Raw genomic sequence first — 10,766 nt, forward strand, 5'->3', positions numbered from 1 at the left:
TCTTGAAACTATGAAGAATTCATTATGTGTGTAAGCCACAAAATACAGTTCTGGCTCTTTTCAACATTTCAGGTTCTGGGAACACCAACTGAAGGCACCATGTCAGGTAAGCAACTTGGCCACTTCAGGGAAGGTCTTGGAGATGGCACTCCTTGGGGAGAGGGCATTCCTTTGGGAGGGGACTGGGGTCTAGGAAAGCTTCCACTGGACATGTACTTTAGTGCCAGGTGTGAAGGAATGAGGGGGGATTCCACATTTTGATGGATGGCTCTGACCACAACATGAGAAAAACAACATTCATTCCGTAATAAAAATCTTTATCATAAACTTATATATTCCATGCTACATATATACAGGACACCCTACATTTCCTTTGCTAAACACCTTCAGTAAATATACCCCAGCTATCTAGATAGGAATAGGTCTGGAATGTAGCTAATATTCATGTTAGTGGGCATACTCAAATGACATTATATCACATGTTAGATCATGTATCTTTGTAGATTTGATAGGTAGCGCTACTCCATGAAGCCTTCACGAAATAATATACTGTACCACTGTGAAATGTTTGCAAAGCTAAAGTTGGTGAAATTGGTCACTGCATTTACTGCCAAAATCGAATGTTTAATGCATAGCAGTTGAAATTTTCTCATGAATCTGATATATGATTAGCATAAACTACAGTAGCACCTCTCTATTAAGGACACCCTCGGGACTGGCAAATGCTGTCCTTAATAGAGAGGTGCCCTGATTAGAAAGGTCAAATTAAATGGAAAGGACCAATTTGGGAACAAAACTGGTGTCCTTAATAGAGAGGTGTCTGCTAAGGGAGGTTCCACTGTAGTTTTCGTTGTGTTAGATCTTCTGAATAAATAAACATTTACATCATAATATTAAGCTACAGAATGATTCTAATAAGATAAAAAATCGATAAATTAAAAGCTATGTTACACTACTAATGAGCACTACTTCTATTTTATTAATAGAGGTTTAGAGTTGTAAATCCGACCTCAACTTCAGGTCACTTGGTCACATAGCTTAAGTGGGTAAACTATGCAGGTAAATAACTCTATACCTCTCTACAAACTCGGGAACTATTCAGCATCTATCCTATAGATATAGTTAGCAACTAACTAACTCTCACATTTAAAACATAAATGGATCAAATAAGGCAGATGGACCATTGATTAACCATTCATCAATTTTTCTTCCAATTTCTGAAAATGATAATTCAGACCAATGACAACCAACACATAACCTGAAGTAGCATTTTCAGAACAATTTGATTGTGTTCGGCGGGCATTATGGAAAGCTTGCAACACGCCCTTCAACCCTGTCGAGGTCAAGAAGGGCATCTACAAATACAATATTTTGATTTTGACAAAAGGACTTGATTTGTGTGATGAAAACCTGATGGAGGACACTTACCAAATACAAGATGACCATGCAAATTTATGAAAACATGATCTTTAGGAAAATCTAAAACTATTTCCACAGTATAAGTAATGTTATCCTTATGACAAGAAAATAACACCAGACCTATAATACATGGAGTGTAGATTGTCCAATTTATTATGACTTGTAAAAATTGACTTTGTTTTTATCAAAAAGTCTAGAATCTTCATTAAATACATGTATCTGTGGTTCTCGTTTTTCCATAAACTTAGCACCTTTTCTTGACACTAGGGAGCATTAGCATTCATCCGTCTCAACCTGGGATTCCGGGTATGTCGTTGTTGCGTTTAGGCGCGACATTTCGTCCATCTGTTCCTGTTGTTTGTTGTCGAGAGTTTCGAGTCGTTGACGTACGACTTGGAGGTCACGTTGGTGTTGTTTTTCCTGTAAAGACCATGTAATTACACAGTTGCCGTGGTTTCCAGTAATAAATGCAACCAGTATATGATAATATCCGGAGTTAAATACAAAGACCTACCAAAAAAGGAGGTCTGAGGTCTGTTTCACCAAAGCCGGTGCAGCCAAATCGAGGCCTAATGCATTTTACATTAAAAACACTGCTGAATTGTAACCAAGGTGTTTTGAATGTACAATTGAAGGCATGTATTTTTGTAATGTAAGTTTAATCAATTTTGTTCTTCAAGACAGCATTTCATGTGTAATAGCTAGAACTGGTATGTCTATGTCTCTCATGACAATATTGAAGAGATTAATCAATCAAATTTTAATATCCTGAAACTAATGGAAATAAAATCATTTTGTTTAATCACAAATACACCAACTAAGTGGATGCTTAGTCGGCTGATGGATCGAAATCCATACTAAGTTAAATCAATAATTAAACGAGTCTGATGGAGGGAAGCCAGTAGACACCTGCGAATATAAGAAACGGTCACACTGTGCAGTGCCACATAGAACCTGCTCATGATTTTTTATCAGTCAGTGATGGGCACTTGAATGTGACTGATGAAAGCTTTCACCTAATAATATGCGATAGGCCTCATGTGGAAATACTTCCTTAATGCAGATGTATCGAGTGGTTATACCTCAATGTTTTGATGCACTTTGCACAAAGGCTATCATCCAGTATCTTGAACATTGCCCGTGATGAAGTAAAACTCTCATTATTGGAAATGCCTGAGAAACTATTTGCCCTGACCCGTGGTGAAGTAAACCTCTCATTATTGGAAATACCCAAGAAACTATTTGCCTTGACCCGTGAAGTATTGCACACTTAATGGGATTCCAGCTTTGGTAAATATTGTACGAATGTGGTTATTGGCAGGTATGCAATATTGTGACCTGTTTCAGGTGACAAGGTTGGAAATTAAAGAGTTGGAAAACGCCATGTCTAATCATAGAATGACCACGGCCCAACTTACAGGTATCAAAGACCTATACATCGACTATCATCATCACATCATTACCTGCGTCGTAACCCTGTTGGATTTTGCCAGAGGTATGGAGTCCACTATATACTTGCTCTGGCATAGACACTCAGGTACAAGGGAGCTTTTAGTCCCATCCCACAGACCCTCATATATTTCATACGTTGTACGAGTTGTGAAGAGCCAGGAATTTTAGTTCCTTGAAAGCCATTCGGCTACAGGTGGGACAGGGATTATTAACATGGCAGATATGTGAAAAGCAAAGTCAAAAAGTAATGCTATATGCGTTAAAGGGAGAGTGGCAGGAGGAACCAGTAGGTCATAACAAGTTGCACAAAGTCGCCAATAGGGGGATCTCTCTCACAATACGTTGAAACTATTCACAAACAGTAGTTTGCGCTACACAGCCCAAAAACAAGTACAATTGAACGATCCCTTACCTGTTCTTCGAAATCGTTTGATATTGGCATCAATAGTTCTGATTGGCCGATGAGGACATCCTTGTAATTCGTTCCCATCATCATGATGTTACGGAACTCGGTATGGCGACGGGTCAGGTCCTTCAGCTGACGGCGTACCTTACTGTAAGCATCTGATGAGACGGAATTTCTGAAATTGCCAAATTAGTTGTGAAACAAAAACATTTTGACATTAACCTTGGTGTTTGATGTTGGTTAGTTTTGGGATAAGCCATCGTTAACTTCTCGTCTGGAGCGTGTCATAGAGGCAAGGGCAACAGTGTAAATAGAGTCTCATTACCCAGGTGTCTGGTCATTCATAGCCAACAAAACCTAGCCAAAGATGATATAATATTTGCTTTCACTCTAATAATACATCAACCAAGCAAAAAAAATGTGTATAATTATAATATTGTATAATTTGTGCTACATTGTTCATGCAAGTTGTGATGATACATGTATACTGAGTAAATACTAAATGTGAAGTGAGTGTAGTCTCCTCCCTTGAGTTTGATGTCCTACGTGTGAGTGTAACTTTCCCTGATTCACATCCGTCACATTTATTTAAATTTTATGTTTTCCAAAAAAAATATTTTAAGAAATATTAGAACACATGCAAAATAACTCAAAATCAGTATAAGCTTGTTTTGTTATGTGACGATGTGTACAAAAGGTGAACGGTTGTGATTATTTACGTTTTGATAAAAAAACACACCCATAAGTTTGTTTATTAGTTCAAACCAACCTTACATGCCTCATGACCAGAGTACTCGTGGCCTTATATGCTCCACTCACAACGTAATAACTGTCAATGTGGAAATGATTACACAGTGGGCAAAGGTATCGGACTGATTTACGATGCCCCTCAAAATGCACTATTCTTATTAATTGTTTGTGTTGAATTTTCCTCTCAAGGTAAACACCAATTTTTAAAAGGCAAATCGATACCTTTATTCACCGTGGATTGCAGTGAGGAGAAATCCCGTCCACATGGTTATAAGCAGCAGAAATAAGTTGATCATACAACTGTCAGTTAGAATCACGTCAGAGAAAATCTTGTAAAGTACATGAAAACCTTTGGCAATGTGAAGCAGTACAATTTAGGTCTCGTCTTGGAAGTTAGGAGGAAAAGCAAGGAAATCACATGATACAACCAGTCCAGGCATGTCTGACTTACCCTTTCTCTTCAGCGGAAGTGGTCAGTCTGCCACGATGAAAGTAGCACACATGAAGGAATGCCTATTACAATACATATCCCATATACAGGAATCCTACTTAACTCCCCTCATGAACTAAAAATCCCTCATTTCGAGAACCCACGACCCAGGTCTGGGATCTTCAAAGCTTTGCTGACTTTGTGAATTGCACAGATAAGGGAGGCATTTTAAAGCAAACACAATGCAGGTGGTCCTCGCTTTCTTCTTAAGCTGGTCTGAGACATAGTTTCAAATGCAGAAACTTACTTGAGGGCTCCTTTCTCCAGTGACAACTTCTCACACTTTGCCTTCAACAGCTCGCACTTGTCCTTCAAGGCGCGGGCATATTTTTGATACCGTCGCTTCCTCTGCAATTATAAAGAGATTTTTAAAATGCTTCGTTTGTTAGTTTTTTATTCGGAATTCGCCTCACAGCGGCTACCATGAAGAACCGCCCTACTGGCATCATGACTTGTGATACAAGACTCTTCATTCCAAGGTCGAACAATTTAAACACACACCTTTTTGTGCACGACTGTTGCCTGATTAAGCTTCTTGTTCGTGGCCGCAAGCTGTTCATCCAATTCTGCTAGTCGTCCGTGCAACTGGGTTTTCTCATCTATCCACATCGCCCGATGTTGAGCAAGAAGTTTTTCACATCCCTCCTTATCGCGATTCAAATCCCCGTGTGTTCTCTTTAGTTCGTTGTCGAGCATATCATTTTGGCTTCGCAGGTGCGAGTTCTCCTCCAAGATTTCTCGTTCGCTTGTGACAAATGCTGTGAGTTCGTTTTCAATGCGATGGATTCTTGCTTTCAGGTCGGAATTTTCTGAGCGCTCTTGCTCTAGTTGGTTTAGGACTGATTGGTGTTGTTGGAACTTTGTCCTGAAATACATTGTATATCGAATGATTTTGATTTAATTGGGATGTTGTTTGAGGTAGCTGAGATATCATTTGAGTCCAAAGGTCTTGAACGTGGTTTGCAAGAAACTAATGTTCGTCAACTAAAACCTGGAAGAGCCCAAAGCCTATACATCAACTCAAAGGGTTCAAAACTATCATTGACTAATACTTAAAAGAAATTACCTGAAAACCAGTGTCTCCTTTTCAGCAGTTTCCCGCGCATCCTCAGCTGCCCTGATTTGTTCGTTCATCTTTTCTCTCTCCTGGTGAAGGCGACCTTCTTCATCAATACGCCGACGTTCAACCTCTTGCAGCTTCGTTTCGAGCTCCAATCTGTAAAAATATAAAGATAAAGATACCACCAGCTACCTTTTTTAATCAAGGATACCTTTGGTACCGACAAATGATGTCCGCTAGGGAAGGTTCAATTCTGGCTCTACTAAGATTGACTTTACAACCATTGTATTTTTCAGGACTCGTCTGTGACAAAGCTGATGTTGAGATAAAAGTCATTGGACTGAAACATGGTCTCAACTCCCACATATATAGACAAGTGGCTGCAAGGGTGCGATCAGAATGTAAGGAAGCATGTCTCTTGGCGTACCCAGCCTGCAAAGCAGTGACACACGATGGACAGAACAACAAATGCCTCCTGCACTCCAAGACAAAAGATGAAACAAATGCCGGTGACTACCGGGCACATGGTTTGAAGACGTACATGGAACCTGCGTGTAGCGCACCAGCACGAACTACAGCCTTGACTGTAGTGCCGGAAACTACAACTTTTGCAGCGGTGGATAAACCTACAGTTTTTGCAACATCGGCAACTGAAACTACAGTTGATGAAATGACAACGACGGAAACTACGACTTCTGCAGTGGCAACACAAGAAACTACAGCGTCTGCTTGGGTGACAACTGTAACAAGTGAGTCACCATCACAAAGTAGTCCGCGGCGAGGTGCTACTTTCATGACCAGAGCAACACCCATTCCTGCCACACAGAACGGAAGCCTAACAGCTTTAGGTGAGTTAAATGTTTTGTTGACGGGCTAGTAACTGATCGCATCCGTTAGGGGGTGCATTCACTTGTGTAACCTATTCAGGGCTCAGCCCAGAACTTTTAAAGAAAGTCATTTTGATTAACAGGCTGGAATTTGCCTCTTTTCCAAGCAACGCACATAATGGTGCAGCATTGCTGTCTGCCCCGCAAATTACGTGGGTCAAGGCTGCCATTGGAACTGAAGTTTTATGGGATGTCTGAAATCCCTTTGCTGGAGTTTGGACCCTGAGTGACCCACCCAATCCAACTGGTATTTAGCAAAATACTAAATGTTTTTGCCCGGCTCAGCTGTCAAACTACGCAGAAAATGTAAACCCCATTTACTTCTCATTTTCAATCTTGGTCATCTTGCTCCACTCCTCCTCTCTTGCAACCTGAATCTTCTTGACGCAGTCCCTCTCCTTCTCCACCAAGCTGTTACTCTGCTGCTGGAGAGTGTGTTTGGCTATCTCCAGTTGAGATTGGAGATCTAAAATAGAACGAGAACACCATCATCATACATCCTGTATCACTGTCGGACAGAGGCCAACGCCCTTTTCTAGGGGTGTTCTGAAGTTCTTTTGTTATATCTGTCACTGTTCATCAAGAATTCATAAAGATCAAGAATTTTGAACCAAAACTACAGCATCTTAACGAGGACTCCTATCAAATTTTTCACTTATGACTCATACTTTGCCATATTTGAGTCCCATACTTTGCCATATTTGAGTCCCCCCAGGATTTTTACATCATATTTGAACAATAAGACCCTTAGGAGCAGGCCATAACAATATGAAAAAATAAAATTTTTAGATTTTTTTATTGCGACTAACCTTCTACTTCACTCTGTAACTTGTCCCTCTCCCTCTCAAGCTCTCCGTTACTCTTCATCATCTCCATCCTGAGATTGGTCATGTCTACCTTTCCGCGGTGCGATAATTCATCCACACGATTCCTCAGGACGATGTTCTCTTTCTCAAGTTCGTGGACGCGGGATGTGAGGCGGTTGTTTTCATCGGAATAGTTTGTCAGTTCTCGCGTTACGCTGTCTAATTGTGCTCGGAGGGAATCACGTTCCGTCTGAAGATAAAAAATATTCATCATATTATTAAAAAAAGTAAAAGTAAACATGTTTATTGTATTGTCACCCCGAATGGAAGAGCCCGCCAGATTTGTCTCATGAGACAATTCTCCACTACTCCACCACTCCTATTTCTAAGGCACTTGGCAGCCGGTGAGAAAGCACTGTACCCTATATCTAACAAGAAGGCAGCTAACCAACTGATACAACTGAAAGAGCTATAAACAGCCCACAGCACCACCGGAGTCCGCATATTATCAGTATACAACTGCCACCACAGTACAAGTCATTTCTAAGACCAGTTAATTACCTGGAGAGCTCGGATATTTGAAGCATGCTCGGTCAATTGTTTCGTCTGGATCCGACTGACGTGGTCAGACTGCATCCCAAGATGCTCCCTCTGCGCACGGATCTCTTCCAACTCGGACAACAATCCCTTCACTTTCAAATGTAACTGAGCATTATCTCGCTGGAGTTGGCGGACTTTCTGAGTGTCATGGCTGACCTCGGATAACTGTCTTGCTATCGTTGCCTCTCGTTCTTTCCTTAGATTGGTCACCTAAAATTTGACAAAATAAAAAAACTTTATATTCTTCAATTTTTTTTAAATTTTTCACATAGATATTTTTGATTTACTAAAGCTGAATAAAGTTTCGCAATTGCGACACGAACAGGTTTTTGTACCACATGAATAACACACTACACAGAGCATTCAATACCCATACTCAATGATTTCAACAACTTAAGCTGAACAAAGTTATTTTGTAACACACCCATGAATGATCAATTGAAAAGGTTTCCACAAATTTACCTCCGCCTCATGCTGTAACTTCATCTCATCAAGTATCCTCTGCTGTTCAACTTTATCATGCTCATACTCAGACTTGAGGAACGAGTATTCGTAGCGTAGCTTGTTATACTCTGAACGATATCGTTCCGTCTCTGCCTCAAGGGTGCCGAACCTTTCCTTGTAGACGCGTTCTAATTCATCAGCAATCTGCATGCGCATGATATCCAGGCGCTGCGGCGTCACAACCTATAAACCGATAAATGAACATATTGGAAGGTGCATAGAAACACATGATAAAACTACTCTTACAAGTCTTTCAGTTTCTTACAATACAAGGCAAAATACAGACATAAGTCTGATGTTACATTTTGGATGGGAGCATGGAGCACTGAGGCTTCAAGTTTGCCCATCACGGCTTATATCTGGACAGACCTGAGGTGATGTGTTTGCCTTCACTAAATTTTCAATGTTGTACACATGTGCGGGGGGAGGGGGGTAATTGGCATGAATAAACAAGATGACTGCACCTGAGTTTTGAGATCATCAACTTGAGCAATTAAATCAGCATTTTCCCGTTTGCCTTGTTCAATCAACGACTTGTATTTCTCCTGCATAAGTTTGCTCTCTTCGATTGTGTTCCTGTGTTCGTTCTGCATCTGGGTGTATTCATCTTGGAGCCTGTAATAAATGTCAGTAAACAAGATATGAAAGCAATGATAGATGTACATCACAAAGGATTACTAAGAGTGAGACTACAAGCTTAAACAGTTTTTTAGTTCATGTTTTTGTGCACCGTGGTCTAAAAACTAAAATTATGAGGGTCTCAAAGGTGTCAGCCAGTTTAGATATACTGATAAATGATCAAGTTTCATGTATATGTACCCTTAAGTTAACCTATCTGCAATGCATCATCATATCTACATTGGGCATTGAAGCTTCTGGTCACACAGCTTTTGTGAGTTTTTTGGAATAAAGAATGCTATTTGACTCGAAGTCAAAACATTTCTGTCGCCTGTCTACCTTGTGTGTTCTGCCTTGAGAGTTTGATAATTAGTTCGATGTTGTTCGCTCCTCATTTTCTCATCTGCCAACATTTTCTGTGTTTCTGTTTCTGTGGCAAGGGTTGGCATAGACTGCCCCAGTCGCTTGCCCGTTGGATACATGGAGGCCATGGTTTGTGCTCTGCAAACATATAGAGAACTGTAAGAAGATTTATGAAACTGGTGTTGCTTGTGGAAATAAACTAAAAAAGGCTTACTTGGCTTTCCTGGGTCGACACAGACCAAACTGTTTACAACCACAAATTTGAATTACAAACATACTGAACACTGTTACATTTCAAAATTACTTACAAAACATCAGTTAGAAGCTGCACAAGCCCTAGCTTAATGCAGTGGAAATGAAAACCTGATTAAAAATGTAAGCTAATGACTGATCAGAAAAGGTGATCAAGACTTGTTAAGCATACTTAGAGTTTAATAGTTTGGTAATTAATTTTGAATGTTTAAGAAAAAAACAATAGCATGGAGACTGAACTACTCCAGATTAGCCAACAAGTCTATTCATTCACAAGGGACAGGCTAATTAGTAATTAGATTAATTAACCAAAACCCTAACCCAGGATTTACTGGGCTCTGTTACTGGTGGCAGTGGTGCCTTGTCTTGCGATTCACTGTGACCTCACTTGTGACGTGTTCGTCAACAGTTTTACAGTTTTACTCTTACCTTAGGCTTTACTTGCTTAACTATTTCGTACACGGAACTAGATAACCTCAACTTCAGGTACGGCCTTCTCTATACTTCTACTACAAACTTAGAAACTAGCTACTACCCGTACGACTGTGACATGAGCATGACGCTGAACAAGCCCAAACATGCACGTACACAATGAAAGCACAGCGCGCGCCATGCAAACTAAATAACATTTATGAATGTGTGAAAACAACGTCAATATCTCGTTTTATGTTGGCAAAATAACTATAAAATTAACTATGCACATGGAGATATTGTAAACAAACATAACTACCTTTTCGTAACCAATATTTGGGAAATAAATTCAGGGGGAAAAGGATAAGTTCGGCAACATAGTCGTTGGAATTTTTGATTGTTTACATCGGTAACGACTTCCGGTAGTTGTGGATGTCGTTCGCTAATATCGTTTTCGAATTTCTGTCATGGCCGCGAATCGCCCCTCATCGAAGACTGTCTTCATTGTTATCTCGATCACGGCGAGTGCCCCTGGAGTACACAGTTCTTTTTTCTCAATGTTTCGTGGGGAAAACAGTCTTGTAGGACATTAGTAGGCTTAGTTAGTCTATTGCCACATCTGACTAAGGGTACATGTAGATATTTTACCAGGTTGCCACGTTGGTACGGCGTTTGTGCATTCTTCAAGAAGTGGCAACGTTATAGTTAGGCGGGACTGAGCGATTATCCCAAGAAGAAAATATAGCAT

At 40.2% G+C, this 10,766-nt stretch overlaps 1 protein-coding gene across 2 annotated transcripts; it reads right to left on the reverse strand.

The window, feature by feature from the left end:
- Positions 1-306: 306 nt before the first annotated feature.
- LOC135491402 (centrosomal protein of 83 kDa-like) lies at positions 307-10,429 on the reverse strand. Of its 2 annotated transcripts, none has more exons than XM_064777247.1 (12): positions 10,338-10,429; positions 9,332-9,493; positions 8,839-8,989; positions 8,333-8,557; positions 7,832-8,080; positions 7,274-7,520; positions 6,786-6,930; positions 5,584-5,733; positions 5,019-5,382; positions 4,765-4,865; positions 3,284-3,452; positions 307-1,839 (listed from the first exon to the last, which is right to left on the reverse strand). In XM_064777247.1, exons 2-12 carry the CDS (start codon positions 9,481-9,483, stop codon positions 1,693-1,695), a joined length of 2,100 nt encoding a protein of 699 aa, XP_064633317.1. In that variant the 5' UTR covers positions 9,484-9,493; positions 10,338-10,429; the 3' UTR covers positions 307-1,692. The 2 variants fall into 2 exon arrangements, with proteins under 2 accessions (XP_064633317.1, XP_064633318.1); XM_064777248.1 differs by lacking the exon at positions 10,338-10,429 and adding an exon at positions 10,037-10,158.
- Positions 10,430-10,766: the final 337 nt, after the last annotated feature.

The sequence above is a fragment of the Lineus longissimus genome, chromosome 7, assembly GCF_910592395.1.
Source record: "Lineus longissimus chromosome 7, tnLinLong1.2, whole genome shotgun sequence".
NCBI classification, from domain to species: Eukaryota; Metazoa; Nemertea; class Pilidiophora; order Heteronemertea; family Lineidae; genus Lineus; species Lineus longissimus.

Excerpts from the sequence above, each read along its gene's own strand:
- LOC135491402 (XM_064777247.1), bottom strand. The coding sequence starts at position 9,483 with ATGGCCTCCATGTATCCAACGGGCAAGCGACTGGGGCAGTCTATGCCA. Across the intron at positions 8,990-9,331 it reads CTCAAGGCAGAACACACAAG|GCTCCAAGATGAATACACCC; the intron begins GTAGACAGGCGA and ends CATTTATTACAG. Across the intron at positions 4,866-5,018 it reads CAACAGTCGTGCACAAAAAG|AGGAAGCGACGGTATCAAAA; the intron begins GTGTGTGTTTAA and ends TTATAATTGCAG.